Below are 24,300 nucleotides of genomic sequence, written 5' to 3'. Positions count from 1 at the left end.
CAATCGGCTGATTTCAATGCATAGTGGCCCATTTTCTTGGCGGTCAGGCTTCTTACTCATGCCAGGGTAAACACATTCAGGCAGTCAATAGAGGCAAGAGGGGAGGCGGGAAGAATTCTTATTGCAAGGATGGCTTATGTGGCCCACATATGTGTGGAGGACCGGTTACGCAATACCGTCAACTAGCAACGCTAGCGTTGTGTCTCGGATCTTAACTCGTCTCCGATACAAATAATGAAGCGATTGCCTATTGACCGTCATTTGCTTGTCGTTGAGCAATCAAAGGGACCGACCCACAGCGGGGTTGCCGTTTCTCGAGCTTTTCGCCGATTCCGGGAGGCTCCTCAAACCTTTACTTTTAGTCACTTTCCTTGCAATCTGCTAGCCATTCCCGCCCAATCCCAGAATGAATTTCTTTTTCGGAATTCCCTTCCTTGGCAGTACTTTGCGAACAGTATCATTCACACCATAAATGAAATACGTACACAGGAGTAAGAACGCAGCTCCGACGCTTTCTGCCTGCTTTACTTTCGTAGGATCCGGCGTATATTATTATCTCAGGCCCGAAGGGACATCCGAAAAAATGAGATATGTGGGATTCGGTGAGGGAAAATTAAACAAACGTATCATGGAAGGTCCCAAAAAAGATTTATTTCGTGCCATCTGAGGCTAGCGATGGCCTTTCTTCCTTGGGCCATAGACAGTTATTAAAATATGGTGAGAGAAAAATATTCAGAGGTTATATAAGGTTCAAAAGTACCGTGAAAGCAAGGAAAGGCTGAAATATTTAAGAGAGCGTTATCCGTTCCCAAGTGTAAAAAATTTCATTTGCCCCATTACGGTCAAAGGCTTGAAAACAGCTCGATATTCAATCCCGCGTACTCTGGTGTCATGGGTAGCATGCATACTGTCTTCAGTTAAAAAAAAATAAATTAACGAAATGGTTTTAAGGATGTTCAATGCCTCGGCCTAAAATGTCTCTTTAGGTTAAGTCATCTTTACCATGAAAGGGGAAACCTTTTTGCATTCATTCCTACTGAGAAAAGGCGTCACAGTTTATAAAATGTAAAACATATTTCTCTTTAAGGTTACTCCCTCGCTTATCCAGAGGGGTACTCCGGCATATGTACGATAGGTTCCCAAATCCCACCTCAATGGATCAAATACCGGGGTACCCTAATGAATGCCACGAAATGTTGCCTTCTCAAAATGAGGGCACGCTCTTTTTAAGACCTTTTCCAATCTCCCTAATTCGCATTTCCATGCTCCGGAAAAAGAGCTGATCCCCTAAATGAAGAAATTTACTAAGGCCGCTCAAATATATAAATTTACAATGGAATTCCTGACGGCCGTAATCTTTAAGGGGCACAAAAAAGAAGGGAGAAAGGAATTCAACGAAAGCAAATGTCTACAGAGAAAAGTAAAGGAAAATGTAATAAAAAACACTTTTGCATGGGTTTACGAATTCATTATTGTATTATTTTCTTGTGCATTTTATAGATATCCTTTTGCTGTATTTCTCTCTCTTATCAGGTTCCCCTAAACAGTGCGGCGGCCTTAGCCGCGTTTTTCCCTTGAAATCCCTCGGTCTCTTTAATGGAATATTTTCACATGCTTTTTCTTTAACAAAGTAACAGCGTCAAGGCGCTGGAGATTTAATAGTATCTGACGTGACATCACGGATAGCGAAACTACCTCCTCCCCCTTGACCAGATCGTCACGGTGAGACATGTCCCACTCTTCCTCCTCCCCTATCCTGGGTGGAGTCACGAATGACTATTTTTCAGGGTTGTTTACTCAATACGCTGTCTGGTCGCTCGAATGGAGCTTCACCTTTCTGGACCTTAAGCTCGTGTCCAGCGCTATTTGATTTGCTAACGGGCGTCGGTATTCACCAACCAACATTTTGCAGCAAAGGTCATGATCAACTCCAAAAGGTGTCATTCTTCCTGAAAAGAATGTTACCACTGAATGTTTATGTTCCATTGAATGGTACTGGATGTCGAAGAACCAGGTGGTGGGTTTGGATGAATGAATACTTGGGAGGAAACATGATTTCATGCTACTCATAGTCCCTCCGCAATTAACACGCCTTTGCATACTATAGATGCCCTAAAACAGGTTTAAGCAGTAGCATGACTTCCGCAACGAGTTTAATCGAAAAAATATAATTACTATAGTCAAAATTACTTTTTACATTTTTATCAAAGGGGCGGGAGTACTTACCTATCTTTGGTTTTTATGATAAAATGCAAATCCATTTTCCTACTGAATTGATACGTTTAACTTTTCATAATCAATTTATAGTTAGTAAGGGAAAAATTCCTTAATTTGAATTAATCAATTAATCCTACAGATAACCTCGTTTTCCCGCCAGACGTCGGTTCCAATCCGATTAAAATTAAAATGATAATGAACCGTTATTACGAATATTGAAACCTTTTGTAATTTCAGATTCTTTTGAAAATCTTTGAAGCAGCAAAGAGCAATGATTATCTATATATTTACTACGGAGAAATTATGGCGTAGAATGTAAAAGTAAAGCGAGAACCGTCATCCCTAAACGTTTAGTTTAATAAGCTGATTAAAATACAACGTTAAATCACTTTCTAGATAAAAAAGTATCACACCTTTAGTTTTAAACTGCGCATTCAAATGGAAATTCATGGCCCCCCATTTCTTAGGATATTATACCTTAACCAGTATACATTGCTCTCTACTACGTTGTATTCCCATAGGCAGAGGGTATTGAAATGTGGAAAACTCATGGCTCGTGATTTTATCAGTGGGTCTCTTGTCAGTGGGTCTTTTTTCGCGGATGTACCTCACATCGTTACTGCCGTAATTAAATTTGAAGACCATGCCATGTGGCATTCTTATCTAACGTCAAATAATAAAACGCACTATAGACATGTGCACTAAGTCTTATCGGATGAAAGTTATATGATATTCAGAAAAATGCTCAATATACGAGGTCTGTTCAAAAGGTATCGCGGATTTTGTGTTCTTTCAAAAATTATGTATTTGTTCATGAATATCTACTTCTTCCCCTTCAAATTAGTCCCCATGAGATATTATACACGTGTGCCAACGTTTTTTCTAATCCTCGAAGCACTTCAAAAAGTTATTTTTTGTGATCTTATTCAGCTCCTCCTTCGATGCAGTCTCTATCTCGTCAATCGTAGCTTAGCGTCGTCCATTCATGGGCCTCTTCAGTTTCGGGAACAATAAAAAGTCACTGGGGAATACGGGGGCTGCGGTATTATTAGCGTGTTGTTTTTGGCCAAAAATTTGCTCACAAGTAACGATGCACCATGACAACGCCCCTGTGAGCAGGGGCGTTGTCATGGTGCAAAAGCCAATATTTGTTCTTCCACAAATCCTGGCGTTTGTCGGATTGCTTCGCGCAAATTGCACATTACTTGCAGGTAATATTCCCTATTTACCGTTCTACCCTGTGGTAAGAACTCATGATGCACCACGTCCCTGCAATCGAAGAAAACTTTAAGAAACGCTTTCACGTTCGACTGGACTTGGCGCGCTTTTTTCGGTCTTTGCTCGTGATGCAGCCTCCATTGGGATGATTGAGCTTTAGCTTCTACGTCATAATCATAAATCCATGATTCGTCACCAGTTATGACCCTCTGGAGCAAATTTGGGTCGTCGCGGACAGAGTCCAACACCTCATTAGCAATGTTGATGTGTTGCTGTTTTTGGTCGAAATTGAGCAATTATGGTACGAATTTCGCGGCGACCCGTGTCATGCCCAAACCATTGGTAAAAATCGAATGGCACGAGCCAATTGATATGTTTAGGTCCTCAGCAACTTCTCTAAGGGTGATTCGACGAGTGGGCATACTGTTTTCTTCACTTCATCAATGTTTTCGCCTGTTTTTGACGTGTTCGGGCGTCCGGCATGGTCTTCATAGTTCACATCTTCTCGGCCCTCTGAGAACATTCAATACCACAGATAAAGGTTGCTTTGGTCAGAGGTAGCTTCTCCATGTACCACGGTCAACATTCGGAATGCGTCCGCGCCCTCAATATCGTTTTTCACACAAAATTTGATAAAGATTTTTTTATCCTTTTTTTGGAACAGGCAAAAATCGAAGACAAGCCAAAACACGTCCAAGCAAAACAGCTGTCAACAATTAACTGAACATTCAAAATGGCTAAACTTTTCGGCATAACTGAGAGACATAAGTACCAACGTAACGCCGCCAAAAAATCGAAAATCAAATATACGTAACCCGAAATCGAAAATTCAAATTTTGCGATACTTTTTCAATAGACCTCGTAGTTGCCAAAATGACATTAATTGTCAATAAATCCGCGCTTTACTACAAACATTATTGTTCTCTCTTCAATAGGTTAATGAGCCGGAGAAGAGTTTATCATTCTGATACAGAGGGAAGACGTCATCCGTCGCAGTTACATTGACCCGGATAACGAAATAAATTAAGTTTTAATCAGTGTAAAACCCAGGCATAAGGTGTGATCAATTGAGTTCTTCAGATACATTTCTGCTTGTCGGTGGACTGAGGCAGCAGATATAGTTGCAGGCACTAAACCTCCCTGGGAAGTGGTTGACGGAAAACGCGTCGCGTTGATCAGTTATCCTCCCTGAGAATTTTTAAGGTGCATGGCTTCAAACGCTGAAACTGCTACTCGCACCTCTAGCGCATACAGCCGATTCTACGTGTATATCCCTCACCCACGTCAGCCGATCAGTCTTCCTCGTCCTTCCAGCGTCCGCAGTCGATCACCCCCAAGTCCCAATTCCCTCTCTGTCATCACCATCTCCTTCCTAAAATAAGCCTGTCTGCGCTCTGCTTTTTGAATGAAAGGTCCGGAAATCGATTGCTCGCAGAGAGATAGAATATTAAATTTTTGTGTGACGTTGACCCCATCTTACGTGCCAATGAATTCAATGCTGGAATTCTTTCCTTTCATTCCTTCAGAGTTTTGAGTGTTTTTCTTGAGTGTCTCCGTTCGGGAATTTATTTTCAATCTTCTCAGGTATTAATATATCACTAACTTCCCGCATTCGCCATTCCCTCCCGGGAGTAGCAGCGTACTTTGCAGTATTGTTTTGTTGGGAAACATTTTTATTTCTTGCATGTGCTGCACTAAATAAGGCAAAATAAATTTTTTAAATGCTTGTCATAATTTTGAAAAAAATTCCAAATAAAATTGAATCTTGCATTTTTCTAGGCTTTTACAATTTTAAAAATATATCTCTTAACATGGACATCGTCACGTGTGGATTCCTGTCCTCAAGAGTCCCAGACATTGTGACGAACAACTTGTTCATTTTCAGCAATGTTTTTGAAATTTGAAAATCTTTATTTTAGAATTAAGAGAGTATGATTAGCTCTATGGGCCACTAGGTGCGAGCAGGGGCCAGCTCATCATAGCAGCGCGCGCGAAAACAAGCAAATTGACATCTGAGAATCTTCGCAAGTTGACACGCGAACTTATTGTAGATGATTTTTGCTGTAGTCAAATCCTGATATTACAATTTAGCGATCATTCAACAAATGTTGTGACGCTCGATTTTTTGGCTTATTTATGTTTCATTTTTTCCGTCTCGAGACTGGAAAAGTCAAAAAGGGGTTGCAAACGTAAATGAACATTTAATATTCTGTATATTGGCTCTAACCCTTCGCCATTTAGAGTTTGCGGGAAAATTGCAATGGACTACGATAGTAAACATTATTCGGCATCGAATGATATGGCTATCATGGCTTCAGGATGAGTTTAAGGGGTGGACGCGGTTGGATAGAATGGGCACATTTAATAATATTTATTTTAATATGAAGGAAAAATAAATCAATAAATGATAGTAGAGGTCATAATATTAGAAAATAATTCATGTTTCAGGACGTATACCAGAATCCCAAAGGACAAATAGCCAGAATGGGACAACAACAATGTTAAATCGTTATGAATATGCTTTATGGCTGATATTTGTTGGAGCATATAACACCTATCTTTTATGTGAATCTCAAATCACCAACATTCTAAATTCAGAAGCACTACCAAACTCACTCTCGGAAAATATGTAAGCGTAAAACTTGTTAATGATATGAAAAAGTATAAAATGACGAACGGTTCCTGGAACTAATTTATATATTTTTTAGAAGAACGGTATGCTTCTATACTTTCGTCAGACGTCACCTTTGCTTCAGAAATGACAATGAAGTGAACTGGAGACAGTTGTGACAGAAGAGACAGACTGCGTACCATATGTCTATTATAAATATTTACTTCTCATGCATCGTCCCTACCAGCACTTCCGAGTCTATGAGTAAATAGGCCAAGGTCGGAATCATTGAACGAAGGAAGGGAATAGAGACCTGCTATTAACGAAATGCCTTGTTGTTTGATACGTCCCATCTGACAGAGGGGGTACTACGTCTTTGCCTTTGGAGAAGTAAAAACTACCAATGCCACTTTCAGGTAAGTCAACTTGTATATCTTAAATTGCCAAAGAGTTAGCCAGTTAACAGACCACTTCAGCAATCCGATCTCAATCGATAATTCGCTTGCAATCTTTTCATGGAAGTTATATTATCGTTCTACGGATTCATTCAAATTCCAATTACCAAGAGTTTGACGCACGATCCCCACTAGACAAACAAGATGTACGTAAAACAATGAAAGACCGACAAATGTCTAATCTGCGAAATGGAAACAAACCATACTAGCTTGACATGCATACGTGCTTACGATTGATTTTTGTAAACATTAAAAAAAACCAGATAACTCAATGTGTGACCGACTGTGGGATTCCTAGAAGCCCAAAGTGATACAACAAGTAGCGATAAATCCGAAAGATATAATGGGAGATAAGAAAAACAATTCCGTGAAAGATATCAATTTCATGCACTGAAACTAAATAAATGAATTGTTGCTAATTGCTTCACTCAAAAAGGACCATACCTATTCTAAAGACTCAATTATTTCAATAAGCAACTTCTGCAGAGGCGCAAAGAGTGTCTTATCTTGTCGTGTCCCAAATAATTTCCTTTTCTTTATACATGCAATATTCTACAGCGTAAGTGCTCAATGTCCATGAATTGAAGAACAGAAACGAGTAGACGTAAACAACAGAAAGCTAGCCACTTTATTGTCCTTCAGTCTTAATTTTTCATCCACCACTTCGCAGGAAGCTTGCCTGTACCATCTCTCCCTCAACCCTTGAATCCTCATCTCATTTATCTGCATTGCCCTCCCTCCTTGCTATATAGTCCCTCTCCCGCAGCGCTCACCAAAATCCCTACCACTCGAGCCACGTCACTCACTGCGTTTAACATTGCAATCACATACCCTCAGTTTGAAATTCACTTCTTTTCATTTACTTACTACCTTGATCAAAAAGTTCCCGGAATAACCACCGTGTGGCGCTCCCATCGTTCCGATTTGAGTTCTGTTTTTTTTGTTAAATTGGTACATCTGTTGTTGATATTCCCTTTAAATCTTAGTGTCATAACTTGACATTTGCAAAAGTTACGTAGCCAAGAGTACATCTATCTCTGTGTGTGTTGGCGATTTTTTACAATTGCAGAAATGGATTTAAATTTGCAACAACGAACTTGTATTAAATTTTGCGTAAAAAACGGATTTAGTGGCGCACGGACGTTGGAAATGTTGGAAAAGTGTTTCGGCAACGATTCTCTAAAAAAAACGGTCGTTTACCAGTGGCACGAGCGGTTCAGAAGTGGTCGTGAGTCAATCGAAGATGATGAACGCAGTGGCAGACCATCGACATCGAAAGTCGGTGAAAAAATTGATAAAGTAAAAGAAATGTTGGTCAATAACCGCAAATTAACCATCAGAGAAATAGCGGAGGACTTGAACATTGCCTATGGATCCGCCCAAGACATTGTGGTTAATGATTTGGGTTTCCGTCGTGTAGCAGCAAAGTTGGTGCCAAAAGACCTCAATTTCATGCAAAAAAGAGACCGTGTTGACGTCGCAAAAGACATGATTTGCGAGGCTGAATCCGATCCCACATTCATCAAAAGGATCATTACTGGAGACGAGACGTGGGTTTATGAGTACGACACGCAATCCAGACATCAGGCAAGTGAATGGCGTTCACCAAATGAGCCGAGACCAAAAAAACCACGTCGTTTTCAGTCAAAAAAGAAGGCAATGCTGACGGTTTTCATGGATTACAACGGTGTAGTGCATCATGAATTTTTGCCAGAAGGCCAGACAGTAAACAAAGAGTATTATTTGGGCGTTATGAGACGTTTGCGTGAAGCAATTCGCCGAAAGAGACCAGAAATGTGGGCAGAAAACTCGTGGATTTTGCACCATGATAACGCACCGTCGCACAGTGCTATCATTATTCGTAATTTTTTGACGAAAAATGCAACAAATACCATCCAACAGCCACCGAATTCACCTGATTTGGCTCCCTGTGACTTCTTTCTGTTCAATCGAGTTAAAAAACCATTACGGGGAACGCGTTTTAGCAGCCGAGAGGAAGTAATGGAAAAATCGCAGGAAGCACTGATGGACATACCGAAAACCGAATATAAAAAATGTTTCGAGGATTGGATCAAGCGCTGGCATAAGTGTGTTGCAGTCGATGGGGATTACTTTGAAGGGGACAATATAGATTTAGATGAATAAACTTGTATTTTTAATTTTCTGAATAAATTCCGGGAAATTTTTGATCAAGGTAGTATTATTCACCTCCCAAATTCTGCTACCAACTACATGATTCCGAAGGTATTGCGTCTGTCTAATAATCTAAGAACAATAAGTGCCAACAAGTTGAAAAATTTATCCAGAGAAACGATGACGACTTTAAAGTTTAAATTTCATAATTCAAAAATTTCCAAGCGCTTCCAATCGGGGGTTTTGGAGTTTTCCAATTTAAGTTGGCAACCTCAGGTTAGTTAGGTGGGTGAGCTAAGTTGATACTTATGGTGGGAGCAGTCTTATGATATGTGATGCAATGCAAAGCCGAAAAATATTTCACGAACAGCTTTGAAATATAATTTCAACGAAACAATTTTGAAGCTTCTTTGTGAGGGTACACAGCTTGGGTTCATTTAGGGGTATTCAGATGCATACTCATAATTGAACCCAAGACTCTACGGCCAGGAGCAGAACGCATCGCCCACTAATACTTAGACGGCGCTGCCATTATCGCAGACGGGTGGAAAATTAAATTACCGCGCCGTCACGTTTTCGTCGGCTCTCACGATCGAGCCCAAGTCGGATCAATCCTGGGACCCGGGAGGTGAAACGAGGATTCCCCTTCGGTAGGAAACTTAATGCGCCTCGAGACGTGGCGCCATCACGCTCTACTCGTTCACGTTTCATAAAAACTCCTCCCGCGAAGGAAAGAGTCCGAAGGGAAATAAAATAGAAAGAGGAGTGCAGGAAGATCTCCGGGCAAATTCGAGAGCCATTCTTCTCACGCACGGAACGACCCCCGTATGCAGCGGGACCCGACTTGGGGGAGGATAGAAGTTGGTCTAATCCTGTTTCCCACTTCGTTTGTCTCGTGTCTTCCCGACCACTCTAACTCCAACGCGCGCCCGCGCGCACACACACACACATACAAAGCACTCCATCACTCTCCGTTCCCTCGCCTTCCGTCTCCTTCGCTTCATCTCCAATACGCCGTCAGGGTAGGGGTGTTGTCTTAATCCCCCTCCCGCCCCTCACCGGGGATTGAACGTGGTGGAGGATTCGTGAGGATTTGACGAAAGAAAAACAAGCCATCACGCAATACACAAGTGCACATTTCATGATGTGTATGCAGATGATTGTGTGTGTGTGCGTGTTTGCGCAAGCGGAGGGTCAATTTGAATCCTTTATCTTCCGAGAGATGAGGAAGGAGCGGTGGGAAATGACAAAACAAGAATGGGATGGAGAAAACAGAAGGACAGGGCGGCTAGTCCTAGGGTATTGAGAAGTATCGAGAGGAACGCAAACGATTTGAATCAATTAGCTCTGACATTCTGGGGGTTTCATTAGGGGTTTTAGAACTTCCACCCCTGATCAAATTGGATCGAATATCGTTATTTTGAACCCCACCTCCACCGTAGATATCGATACTCGTATATTTCTCAGAAAATATTTCTGAGTATTTATCGCCACAAAATGGCATTAGCACTTCCTTATACTGAGTTAGCAGTAACTCTCAGAACTTGAAACTTCTCGTGTGTTGCGTCAGCCTTTCCCGTTATTTCATCATCACGCAGAAATAAGCCTCAAAGTCGTCGTCTCTGTGACTACGCTCATTTTTCTTACCAATTGTACATGACATCTTGGTCGGCGGAGGTACTAAGACTGTTAACTTACTTTCCGAATATAATCAACTTTTCAGGATTTCAATTGGGGAAAACAGTTACGGTAACTAGTTTTCCCCATGTACATAAATTTGTCATGAAGTTTAAGGTAGAGAAATTTGAATAAGTATAACCCATCATTCGTTTTTAATTCAGTAACAAGAATGGTTTTAGATATTACAATTAGACATATTAAAAGTTACCTTAATTTATGAATAAAATTTTTGAATATTTTAAGCTAATCTGACAAAAGTTAACAGTTTCAGGCTTAACTTTGTGGAATTACTTCATGGTGAGGGTAAAAAATAACATGAATTTCACATTTCCACGCACTTTTAATGCCCTACGACCATGGTTTCGATGATGCGACATTCAAAGGGTGCGGAAGTGTAAAGTTTCTGTTATTTTTTACCCTAATCTGATTGTTTTTAAACATGGCTTTCGCAATGTTGGCGCCTGTCAACACTCAACAAGACTGCAAGTCTAACATAATTTTCCTTTTACTATCAATTTTTGATGATTTTCATCTGAATCCATCTTCAAGTGTATTTCATAAAAGGCAAGAGCACGCACGCACTGTTATTTATTTTGTCAACATGGTGGTTATGTTCTAGAAGATAAAATATCACACTTTCCGAACTATTCTCATATGAGACAAATTTTAAAATTCCAAATCTTTGAATTACCATAATCCTGTAAAAAACAGAAAATTAACGATTTCACTTTTTGGTGGACGGTTTCTCTCAAATAGGACGTTATTTATTTCAAATAAAAGACCAGTCAAATATTAGTAGAAGTTTTCGATATTACCTCAAAGGGTACAGTTGTGGCGACCACTATAACTTCCTTCTGTTTAAAGAATATGCGAATTAATTCTGGAATTTGTAGCTTTTGAATGCATTTTTATCGATATATTTTCAGTTTGGCTCTAAACATAATGAGCTATTTCTAGATTCTAATAATAATGAGATTCAAAATATTTAGTGATAAGATGTAATTCATATATTTTCACTCTTATATGATAGCATTATCATTGTTCTGAGTTATCATGACTTCAACAGTAGGTTTTGAAAAATTTCTGAAAACTGATGATTATCCTTCAGAATTTCTCAGTCAACTGAAAAAATACAAAAATCACTTCCCCTTCATTAATTATGTATGCAGATTCTCAAAGTTTTCTCGTTCTCATCGCTTCATTCTTTATTCTCGACCTCTGTCATGCTGTCTATATTAGGGTATCCATCGATCTTGAAACTGAGTTTCTAAAAAATCACAAGCGAATTTTATTCGTAACTATTGTGTGTGTTGTCAATATATATTGATACAAGGCTAGTATGGTCAAATTCGCCTTCTTTAAGAAAGGATAAATGTAAACAAGTGAATTTAATGGTGATATTTGTAGGAATCATAAAGTGCTAAACAAAGCGCTAAATATAACAGAATGAGGACTAATTCATTGAAACTATAGTGTGCATAAAAATGTTATTTCATTATTGATGAGTTGAGTACATTGGTTTAGGATAAACCTTTTATGGATAGATAGGGTGGGGAATCGAAATATCCTGGAAAGGGCGAGAAGCAGATAGAGAATTTCGAGTTGTAGGAATGAGGAAAAAGAATTGGTTAGAAGCGTCGTAGAATGTAATAGTTAAAAGTGTGACAGGTGGGGAATGCGAGGGGAGAGAAGGTAGGAAAGAAAATCGGTCGTGTATTTGATGAGCCGAACTCGAAGGAAATCGAACGCCCACAAAAAGAAGAGGGTTTAAGCTCCGAGGATGGACAGAGCGGTTTATCGTGCTTTAAGGAATATACTCTTACGGTATAATATTTGTTGGATTTTTCCGCGAAGGTAGCTAAAATTGGACCTATGTAACCAAAGAAGGAACGCCATTGGAAGGGCGGTTTGCGAAAGGGATCGGTGAAGCGCCTAAGTAATTTTCCTAATCCCAACGCCGGCCAGCACAGCCTTTACTTTCCTTCTCCAATCCATTTTTATGAGCAGACCCGCGTCAGGCACATTCCTGGTTCATGCTCCCCGGCAAAGTGTTGTTTTGACTCAGGCATAGGTCCTCCGCCGCGTTTTCGGTGGGCCTCGTTCATTTCGGCCGAGCTATTGACTGTATGACCCAAGGAGGTGGACGGCAAATATGTCGACCTCATTTTTGATTGTCCCCTTCCCACCCTCCGTACTCCTTCGTCGCCCGCCAGCTGCCCCTCGAGCCCCGCGTCACGTGCTTCCTGTCCCGTCGCGCATCTTTCGTCCCCTCCACTACTTCCGTACGTTGCACGTCCGCTTCTCTTCATCCTTCGCAACACGGTTTCGCGCCGATCACTCCTTCCCTCCACGACTATTACCCTTTACGAGACCCCAGCAGCGCGATGAAACGATATCACGATGCGCGCGAAGGACTGGAGCCCGATTTGGGAGGGATGCCGCAGAACCCGCGGAACTGCGCCATTTCCGAGCGTGTCCTGAATAAATAAAAAGGTCTTCGCACTTCGGTACGCCACCGTTACGGTCTCTTCAGCACAAAGGTTACATCGTTTTATTAAAATTCTCCCCGACCCGCAATTATTTTTATGGCGCATCAAATTTCATTGCTGACCCACACACACAACTTTTCAGTGCTCATCGGTGGTGTGAATAATGGAAGTAAAACCCTCGAAGGATGGAACCGTTCCTTTCACAATGAATTCAAAATGTCGGGCAGTCATATATTTCTTTGAAGAATATTATGTCAACCGAATTACTACATTTAACTTATTTGGAAAATACCCATAAAATTTTGAACTAGAACCAATGGTAACTTGGTGAAACTAAAAATTGAATCGAGTGCTATGTAATTTTCAAGGAACATTTTTTAAGTTTAAGTCCGAGCAGGATAGCAAATGCCGGCTCAAAGATACTTTTAAGACTGGTATTTTAATCAATTACTAAGTTGTTCAAATGATGGGAGCAACTCTAATAAAACTTTATTCGAATTTCAGAGTAACTGTGCAGTAGTTTACAGTTTCATAAGTAGTACCTCTAATTCTTTATGGTGCCCTGCAATTCACCAATAGGGTGTGACTAGGGTTATTTTACAACAGATATTCAACATTCAATGCACAAACTTTAGAAGGGGAAGATCAAGATTGGAGTGTGAAATAAACACTGTAATAAAACTTGATTCAAGTGGACATGATTTTTTTAAAGTAGTTTTTCATCATCTTATGTATATCATGGGTTTAGTACAATATCAAGTTCCTTCATTATTCTTATTATTTCCTATCTCCAAGGGATTTTTTTAATTTTTTATGTCTAAAAGTTTCTGTTGACGCACAAGAATCAATCAATATCTTAAAATTCTACGCTATCTAAATTTCCGTAAGCCCTTAAATTACTATCGAAAAAAATCTACGTTCTCCTTCCCAGCCTCTTAATTGGCTATCGATATACGTTCGCTGTAATTTCAGCCTTACTGAGTAGCAAATTAGGAACCATCAAATTCTATTAACATTGGTCAAAATGTTTTCAATCTTAAATGTATTTTAGAAAGATTTGTGGAGGGTTCGACAAATTTTAGTAAAATGTGATGAGAAAATAATTGTGGGTGTTACTTTTTACTGGCAAGGCGGCAATTTGGAACACGCCGTTTTAATTAAAGAAATTTCTAAAGACACTTTTATTCCATGGAGGATTCGTGGTTGCAATAAAAAACGAAGCTAAACAACAATAAAATACGGCTGATGAACGTAGTTATGATAAACTTACCTCTAAAAGTTATTAATTTAGTTACCCAACAACCCCTGCAGGGTACCATGCAGATTGATTTTAGAGGCTTTTTCAGCTCACTTTATGGAAATTATTTATAGTGAAATGCAGCTATTTGTTTTTCTATGTTAAAATTTATATGTAGGCATTTCAAGAGTTTTAATTTATTTTCCACGTTTAACTTAAAAAAATTGACTTAAACTTTCAAAGGGCGAGTAGAAAATTATGCGACAAGGCTCTTGAAGTAGAGCGTCGTTATCAGCAGAACCGGATGATTCACGGATCCCAACCTCTATTCTTCCATCAGTTTCATCTAATTATCCATAATAATCGGAAATTTCCAGGAGCATTTTAAGTATCTTAACCCTTGACACTTGTCATTATCTCCGAAATGGATAACTCACTCTGATTCAAAACGCAGAGAAATTCGACAACAGCTTCACGGATAGGCAACGACTTCGACTTATGTAAAACCGTCAAAGAATATCTCGTACAGCTCCATGATGTCATCGTGTGTACTTCCATCCTCCACCTTAAACCCACCCTCAGATTCATGGGCTAACGTAGGCGCGTCCGCCAGATGCTCTTCGAGGAGGACCGCATCCCTTGAACGATCCTACGTGCCACGTATGAGCGAAACGTAATAGCGTGGTTAGATGCAAGTAAAAGCGCTTTAAGAGCAACCAACAGCCCGTTTTCCTTAGTTCGAATTACTATCGAAATCCTTGTATTTTCCCCCATCCATTCATTTGTATTTCATTCCAAACCCTGGTCGAGTCTCCTTCTCTTTCTCGCATTAATTTTGCACACCGGAGTGCCACCTTCTTTCACCATCTTCATAATTTCCTATATAAAATTCTCATATTTGAAACAGTCCATTCCAGATGTCGCCACGTATATGTAATTAATTAATGCGTGGGCTACCACGAAAAGTTAATCTTGAAAATGGAATCGGTAATGCAAAATAGAGCTTATGTCAGGTTATGCATAATGTTTTGCTTCCCTGAGGAATTTTTTGTTTGCTTGTTGATATTTTTATTATGCTTGGAATAAACAACGGGGCATGTTTCCCCTCAGTCACTCTGGCTACTTTAATGTATAAAACATAACACTGTTAATTTAACAATATAGTATGTAGGTTTTGATTTACAAATTCAACTTCGGGTGAACTGAAGCCTGAAGAATCATGTCAAATTCAAGTGACTTTCCTATTTAGAAGAAAAGTTAACTTAGAATTTTTTTCTAATTTCTTTGTGTAAGGTATGCGGAGATTAATTTTCAATTTTCACCTATAGAGACTGTGATTACCTAAAAATGGACTAAGATACAGCATAAAAAACTACACTCATTAAGACAAAAATAATATTTTGCTTTCCACTCGCATCAACATAAAGAGTGCTACTTGGCTGGTATTCGCAGAATCGGTGCGAGGAAATATATGAAAAGAGCCAACTATACAATTAAGACGGGGTATTTAGCCAAAAACACCGCATCGGGAGAAAATATTCCCATCAGATACAAGACGGGAACAAAAAACTTTACGTGCAACCTGAATGATGGAATGATATGATATTATCAAGTCAAATATTTCGATGCCAAAACAAAAGGGAAATTTCTGCATTGCAATGCATGTCCATTATGGTTCAGCACCTTCCCGCGCAACCTGCAGTTTCTCAAAAGCGTTTGTTTTCGGAAAATTTCGATGACTGAGTTAAACGTGATATTCAGAAAAATACCATGCTGGTAATTTAAACCCATGCTTTTTTCAGTATCCTAACACATTGCACGACCACTGTCTTTTAAATTCACCCATATAGTGCCCAAATGAATTCTCTAAATTAATTTACTATTTTTCTGTATCCATTTTCGCAATGTTTCTTTGATAGTGAAGTTGGTAACGATACACCTGTAACCGAAAGTTTCAGCTTATGCCACTTCTGAGGCACTGCCGCTTTTAGTGTCATTGTTTTTTGCCTTCTCATTCTTAATACGCGTAACACATTCGTCCAACATCTCCTCATTTCTCCCAAGCACGTGCTCCCCACACAAGTCTAGTGAGTTTTCTTCCCACCATGCTCACACTTCATTTTCATTTTCCCTCTGGTCCCGGCAAAATAGTTTTTCACTCCCTGAAAGCGTTCAATACACTCTCACTTTTCCAATCTCCTCCTCCCATTCCTTCCTTCCTTCCTTCGCTTCTCTCCTTTCCCTTTTCATTCCGCCCCCGCTCGACACTCTTACGCTCTGCCCACGCTTCTTTCGCTAACCATTTTTGAATCTCATTATTCTCACCAGAATATAACCTCGTTAAATACAAATTAATTCATTAAAGATTCGTCGTGCCGCTACAACCTCACCTCATCCGTCCTTATGTGCGTGGTTTCTCCAGCCCAGTGAATGACCAAATTTCCAGAGAGAATTTCACCCCACCCACAGAAAATTTACCTCGCTGTATTTGCCTTAGGAATATTCTTACATTTCTTTCCTCGACCTAGAGCTTTAGCGTTTCTGTTTGTGTCTATTTTCAAATATTGTCTCATAGCCTAATTTTGGATGAGGGGTTCAATGAAAACTAAATCAGTTTTCATTGAATTGCTGACCTTGAAGTTATGAATTTCGTTAAGTGTTTTTCATAAATTATTCTGCAAGTTATAATTTCCTTTAAAGTTAAAAATGCATTTGACGATTTCATGTAGATACTTTTGAGATGATTTCAACAATTGAAACGGGATGCTAAATGTCGGTATGTTGTCAAGTACGTGTTTAATAAATGCTGATAGCAAAGAGTTTTCAAGCATATTTAATTATATATTTAGGAATTAAAAATCACGAGAGTAAAATTCAAGAGGACATTGTGCTCCCCATCTCTATGATTCCACCACAATTGTGTTACTCGATTTTTAATTCCTTAATACCCCACGTCTCCTTTCTTCGCATTTCCATCAATACCACGTTCCTTAATAAGGTGGTCCATGGACCACTTTTTGTCTCAGGAGAAGCGAAGAAAGGGCTGAGTGGGAGGAAGAAATCGGCTTAGCGAGAGTCGCTTCTAATACTCTTCACGTGCCGTCAAAAACACATGACGATATCTTCTTATCCCTCGTCACAAATTGTCTCACTTGGAGGTTTGCTATTTTTCTGTTTATCCGAGTCGGTATCGTCCCTGGACGACATTAAAGAGGCCTGTGAAGCAAAATGTCGGCATCAACAAATTATATTCATCTCGGATATGATATCATAGTAAAAACTTCGTAAAGAACATGGTTATCCTGAGGTTCGACTACCAGAAATATCATAGAACAATAATTTTAATAAAATAGGTGTAACTAATGCTTGAGACTGAATTTTATTGCCTCAGGGAAAAGTCACTCCTACTGCTCTGCCTAATGAGATACTAAATGGCCTAAAACCACACGTTGCTGAACATTATTCAATTAAACATATATGCATCTTGTCCATTCTCTACCTCACTGACCCAACATTTTCTCCTCTAATGTGAGAACAAAATATGCCTTTTGATTTAATTATTCCGTACGATCGCCTTTTACATTAATGAAGATGCATGAGAGTGTTCACATAGGTTGGCATTTTTCTGATGCGATGTGTCTGATAAAATTCAAAAGGATAGGAAATAATTTGAAAAGGGTTTTTAAAAGAATATTTCATTATATGATAATTTCGCCCTGCCATGTTTCGAGATAACTCATGGTGCAAATTTGAGAATGAATCATTATACTAATGTTTGATAAAACAACGAGTCGTACTATACGTAAATGTAACAAACTATTAGATTTTTATGCGTTACTATGAATCCCTATAACATAGTTTTAGTATTTTCAACCTGAAAGTTAGAAATAATTAACTTATGTATGTTATGTACGCCTGCATGTGTACGGGCAGAATTTTTTTCCGTTTGGAAGAAAATTAATGTAAAAAAAGTAATTTTGGCTTTAAATTTTGTTATTTTTAAGTGATAACTTTACATCCATATAATGTCTTACATACAGGATCCAGTGTAAAAGAAATGCGTATTCTCTGGGAAAAATAGATTTATTGATCGTACTTGTATAAATGCTTAGAATTCTTCAAAATGCTCTCTCCATGCATCAATACACCTGCGGAGACGTGTCTACTACACCTGGAAGGCACCCTACAACTCCTCGTTAGGAACATTGTAGCGTTTTTGGATGTTTTCCGCCCTCTCCCAATGCTTTCCTCTCAGCTCTCTTTTCAGTCAGGGAAACAAAAATAACGCACGGAGCCAAGTCGGGATCCCCTTGAACCTGTGGGGCTGGGGGACCACTGGGGTGCTTCGGGCCAGGAAGTTGGTAGCGATGATGAACGTGTGGCTGGGCGCTCCATGTGCAACACCCATCAGCGCTGGGTGTTACACAGTCGAAAAACACAATTCGCGCGGAGGTACGTCTTTCCTCTCAAACTGGCAACCAGCTGCGTTGAAAGGGCAGACCGCCCACTACATCCCGACAAGTTTTGCTGCGCTGCCATGGATAGCAGCGTTACAACAAAATCATGCGCATTACTTACTTACTGATAAGTCGTTCTGTAGAATTTCGCAGTACTCTTCCGCTGTATGGTTATCTTTCCTCCTCTACTCGAAGCGCGGTCATATCGATAAATTCATAAAAAGTTTATTTTAACCTTGCATCATTATTTTACATATTTTCAAACAAGCTCTTATAATTTTAAGAAACTGCGGGAGATGTCGTTACAGTAACTTTTCACAGAGTCATCCAATAATGTGCATTTGAGTGCAACAATTTCAGAGTATAAAAATCATCCCCGGTCAAATCCCGGCCAAGGCGAATGATTTTTACGCTCTGAAATTGTTGCATTGAAATGCATGTTGGGGGATGACTCCGGTAAAAGTTGCTGTCGCGGCATCTCCCGCAGTTTCTTGGAATTTGTCAAATGTAAAAACAGCCAAAGTGTCTAAGGTTGGTAAGTTGGCTTAAACCTCGTGAACTGTGGCGCGTCGCGCACGACTACGAATGCCTGTGATGATGTATGTACGGTATTTCGTCGCAACATCTTGTTCCTTTAAAGCCCCCAAAAAACTCATATAATTCTCTCATCTGATAAATTTCTCACGCAGTCTCAATACCCGCTGCACAAAACGTAAATCGGTGAAATTAAGGGTGGGGTATTTCTTACCTCATTTTTGCATCGTTTACTCTTTGAAAATGAAGACATTGAAGATAGTGATGACCTAAAAAAGAATGCGCACCGTTTTTCATAACGCATTCGCTAAGTTTTCTTTGTCGTCATGAAGACAGGACAATCACAGAATATTGTTCTATAACTGCACTAGCATTCAGTGGTAGGAAATATGTCTGAACATTAAATATAATTTTTTCTTACAAATTAAATGTTCCTTCGAATAATAACCGTAATGAGATTACGATTATTTCTTCAAGTACCTTAAAATTACTACGACTAAGATGAATAATCATGAACTGAGATTTGAAAGACAAAAAGCACTGCAATGGCCCCCATCCCTTCAACCTACATTATATTTGTTCCCCGAGCAATATTCCTCTTGCCTCAGTTCTACACATTTTTGCGTCACCTTGTGTCATTTCTCATTTTCTGATAAGAAACCCGCTCTCCCTGAAGCCCACATCCGTCAGCGAAGGAGTTGGTATCACTTTCCCTTGCTATTCAAAGCAGTCGATCTCCCTCTTCTCTCTTTCTCGCGCGCAACCCCTTATCCTACGTCGTGTTTGTCGACCTTAACTTCCTCTGTCCTCCTATCGGTGACAGTGTTCGTCCGCGGACGGCAGATGCGTCATCTCGTCCTCATCCCCTCTCCTGACATCAAATGACAGCGAATTAACCTAGGCCATTCCAATAGTGTCGGTCAAATGCGAAAATGGCTGGGCTTTATATCTAATGTTCCCCTTAGACTCCAAGTAAGAGTTAGAATGAAGTACTTGAATATTTAACCGGCCGCCGCCGAATAAATTATTGTAGAAACGATGAAGACATTTCCAAATAGACACTTGATGACATTTGTTGTTGGTTGAGAACTCTAATTGAGATTTTAAAAACGGGGAAGGTATTACTTAACGTTGAAAGGAGAAATAGGACGGCTATCAAAATATAGTGAAGAACTCTGACAATATGACCAGCTCAATATTTTGCGAGCATGTCAGTCATAAGAAATTCCAAGCTCTCACAGTTCAGTATCAATTTGATTTCTCAGAGGTAGGAATTCCGTTCTCATCCCATCTTCTTTTCCCTCACTATCAGCCATCCTTTCCCACCACCTTAGTTTTCATAGTCCCCAATCTTTCTTTCTTTCCTTTACTTCACAGCTCCATTCTATGTTTAACTGACTCCAACTAAAATCAATTTGAGCCCCTAGACTGGCTTATTTTGAGCTCTCCGCGTGCGTCCAATTTGAAGTGAAGTTAGTAAAATTTCGAATTTATTTAACATATTGTTAGCAGAATTAATTGAACGGCTGGATAAATTCTTCTGGCGCTTTTACATTGGAGAATATTGATAGTGTCTGACCCTAATAAACGTAAAAATATGTAGTAATCGACTCTTGGGAAGATTTAGAGTGCGCACTCAGGTTAGAACTTGGAAGAAAGGCGGGTGGATGAAGAACCCGTCTGTGAATCCATTGATCGCGTGTTTGAGTCCGGCTTGGGAATGGATTTTAGGATAACTTCGGTGATTCGGCTCCTTTGACATCTGATGACCAAACATGAGTGAGTTATCAGAATCCCAGGGGAAGAAGGGTCTCCGGAGACGTTTGGACAGCAAAAAAAAGTCGAAAAAAGAGTGATTCGTGGTTTCAAGAATGCTATAAATAGCTCAGGTTGTTGAATAAAAGTTGGTTTATGTCGAAAACAGAATGTAACTGATATTCTTTCAGACTATAGTTGAGAATTATGAGATGATAAGAGCTTTCTCCCTCGACTACTCAGTTAAAAATTTATTAAATCATCGGATAACAAATGTTGGGCCAGTGAAAATACATGCCAAAACTAAGAAATTTTGTTTTCTTTTTTCCGTCATCAATTCTCATATATGAAAAAAATATATCCCCAAAAGTGATAGAAAAATCACCGGTAACTCTCATAATTTGAATTGCAATTCAGGAATGCGATTTCCAAATTAAGACTGCAATTCTTCTGCTACTTCCATGGCTAATTCCTTTCAAGATTCGTGATATCAATAACCTAAGTATCCGACTTATACTCCAAAGACGCATCCCATCGATGCGTCTTTGCCTGTCTGTCCCTCCTTCCATTGAATCCCTGCTCTTGGGTCGGCCGTGGGATATCCCGGCGCAACTGTATAGATCTAATCTTTCATTCCCTCCTATCAGCAGTCCCACCTTTCGCGAGGACTGCCACCTCCAACTTCCCTCCCCCCCATTTTCTCTCACCGCGCCTTCCGTTCCATCTCCCAACCGCTCCAATTTTCTTACATCTTACGACACACGCACAATGCCACCTACGTCTCAACACCTCACCGTGTCTCGGCTCACCCGCGCTGTCTCCGACCTCACTTCCTTCCTTCATTACGTCTCCGTTCCCGTCACCGCCGCTCTACCTATCTTTCCCCTATCCCTCACTCCGCATCCACCCTTCCCCACACACGCCCCTACTACTTCTTCCAGGACTGCCCTCGTCCCGCATCTCTACTTCGCGGCCTCCTTCCTCACTACTCAACTACACTCGCTCACTCTCTTACGCGCTCGCGACTTCCCATTCGATCCCCTTCCCCCACATTCCGTCGCGAGGAGGTGGAAGTTCACATGGTGCCGTCCAGGGATTCACGTGTGGAATCGCGCCGCCGCCCGACGGGTCAGCGTCCGTCTCCGCGCGTCGTCTCCCCCGTCGGAGCTCTCGCTATGTTTTCCTCCCGAGTAGTCCCGCACGCCAACGCCACCTCACACCCTCCCTCCCCTGTCCCCGTCCCCCATTCCTGCCGCCTCCCCCACCATTCTTCCCCTCGGCCCTCTCGTCTTCATTCATTCCCTGCTTCGCTCAGGTCCACCGCGGACGCTGGATACGCTCCTCCCGACCTCTCGCGCAGATTGTCCCAGCGGGGATCCTCCAAGGAGATATAAGAGGAGGCACGACTACATCGACGGGACTTCTTGCTTCATGGAGGTAAGGGGCGAGGGGAATGAAGCGGGAGGAACTCAACATTGGGAATCTTTTTTGTAAGGAGTTCCACACCTCTCCCCCTCCCCCCTTTTCACCGAGGAGTGCGCGTGCCAATCCGGTCCGGAGAGCGTCGTTCGTATCGTCAACGACGAAAGGGAGAGCGGCGCAAGAGTAAGGATTGTCTCCGGGACATCGTGCCGTTGCTCTCACTCGGAAGGTGTTCCTGTCATTCTTCCCCCATTTCCCCGACGTCGTGCTCTCTTCCTCCGATGAGACTCAATACTCACTCTCCGACGTGGCGTACCAAAAAGGTCTCGTCATGACGGGAACGTAATCCGTTTACGATGGGGTGGTGTGGGTGGAGGAAGGGAGAAGGCGAACGTTATGGGTCCGCGACATGCAGCCCTATATATTCGACGGTGGTTCGGAGAGGGAGGGGGCTAGGGAGAGAGGGTGTATGGACCTCCTTTTGCCTCACCCCCTAACTCCCACCCACGCGAGGCAGGCCCCGGATCGACACAAATTCCAGCAGTTCGCAACCCCATCCGGATCCCCTTTCGCTCGCCTCGACCTCTCGACCCCTTGAATAGCGGAGGGGGTAAAAATAAGCTGCGAGGGAGGAATATCTTTATACACACGTATATATTCTTTAAGAGGGGCGTGGCCCACCAACAGGTGTGCGATTTGGGAGCTACGTCGCTGTGGTGGGTCGACGTTGGGGGGATGTCCCTTGAGGGGGTGACGCTCATCCCTACGGCGCCCTCGCTTTCCCTGGCCTCGTGGAAGAGCGAGGAGTGGTTTTACTTTCCTGATGTGTGTGTGCCAGTGGGTGCTCTTTAAGAGGGGGGAATTGTTAGGCATGCTTATATGGATTCAGAAGGCCGTCCTTCACCCAGAATATTCTTCTCTCTCTACCCATGTGTCGCTCATTTTGTTCCTGTGTTAGACGCGCGTGTTCGAGTGCCCGGGCACGCTTGTACACCTTTTTAAATAAATCAAACAAGAGAAGTGCTTTATTTTCCGAAGGATCTCTTTAAATCAAAATTTCTATTGAGTTACGTGAATGGATTGCAAACCTGTATCCAGTTAATCTATACAATCATGCGCCTCTCCTCCAAAATGCGATCGATGGTACAAAAATAGATCACGACCCACGTTACCGTGATTATCTCTTTATATGAGAAATTTTATCTTTCGCTGGTTAGGCCAAATTTAGAATATACTTCTAATATATGGGATCCTCACGAAGTTGGATTTATTGCCGAATTGGATGGCGGTCAGCGTAGAGGACCTATATTTGTAAAATGTTGATAAGATAAACTTGGTAGCCTATTCAAATTGTTAGAAGGGCTAGGCTGGAAATCACTCCCAGAGCGAAAGTTAAATTACAGATTGAAGCTCTTGTATAAAATGGAAGGACGTCTCTTAAGTAGTGATGTTGAAAATGTATTATTACCCCATCGTCCTACGGTAGGAGAGATCATGTCAATAAAATTAGTGGGATATAAGGGTAGAACAGGTAGATTTAAGATGTAATTTTTTCCACGAGCGATAAAGGATCAGAATAACATCGTCCGATCGCGGTAGGGGTAAAAATATTCGGGTCAAATTAGTCTGGTGTGCATTCACCCCCTACCACACACCCTAGCGGTGGCATGTAGGGTAGTAAAGTAAGAAGAGCAAATATACTTTGAATCAATATTTCTGTTGCATGACTCTGTGGAATCTAAATACCCTTAGCCTTAACTTACAACTTCACCTGTTTACCCAAGCAGTATGAAACAACGTTGTTTATAATTTGCTTTGGACAATCTAAGGATGAGGTATGTAGCTCACAGAAAATCCCATGCAGCGAAACAATTTTCGTTAAAATGCTAGAGAGCCTAACGCACAACGTTTGGGCTCAAGTGGGACATTACTTCCCAGAGATCTACACCGGTCAGTATGAAATTCGTTAGAGATCCTTTGTGTGAGGTTCGGGGAAGACCTAAATTTTTCATTGCTTGATTCCTGAAAAATATTTGTTTCCCTCTTTGGTGAAAAAATCTTTTGAAAATGCGTTCAGAGTAAACTATTGATT

General features: G+C 40.9%; 1 protein-coding gene across 2 annotated transcripts in view; it reads left to right on the top strand.

The window, feature by feature from the left end:
• Ae2 (Anion exchanger 2) overlaps window positions 1-24,300 on the top strand; it is a 176,059-nt gene that overhangs the window by 7,765 nt on the left and 143,994 nt on the right. Inside the window, exon 1 of one of the 2 annotated variants that reach the window (XM_071587121.1) lies at window positions 22,114-22,223. The exons of the other annotated variant lie outside the window; for it this stretch is intronic. Coding sequence (XP_071443222.1) covers window positions 22,218-22,223 — 6 coding nt within the window. The 5' untranslated portion in view covers window positions 22,114-22,217. Of the gene's footprint in view, window positions 1-22,113; window positions 22,224-24,300 lie in introns of those variants that run through there. 2 annotated transcript variants of the gene reach the window in all.

Source organism: Hetaerina americana, unplaced genomic scaffold (assembly GCF_022747635.1).
Source record: "Hetaerina americana unplaced genomic scaffold, ioHetAmer1.1.p SCAF_3, whole genome shotgun sequence".
Taxonomy (NCBI): domain Eukaryota; kingdom Metazoa; phylum Arthropoda; class Insecta; order Odonata; family Calopterygidae; genus Hetaerina; species Hetaerina americana.
This window is presented reverse-complemented; position numbering and strand designations above follow the sequence as displayed.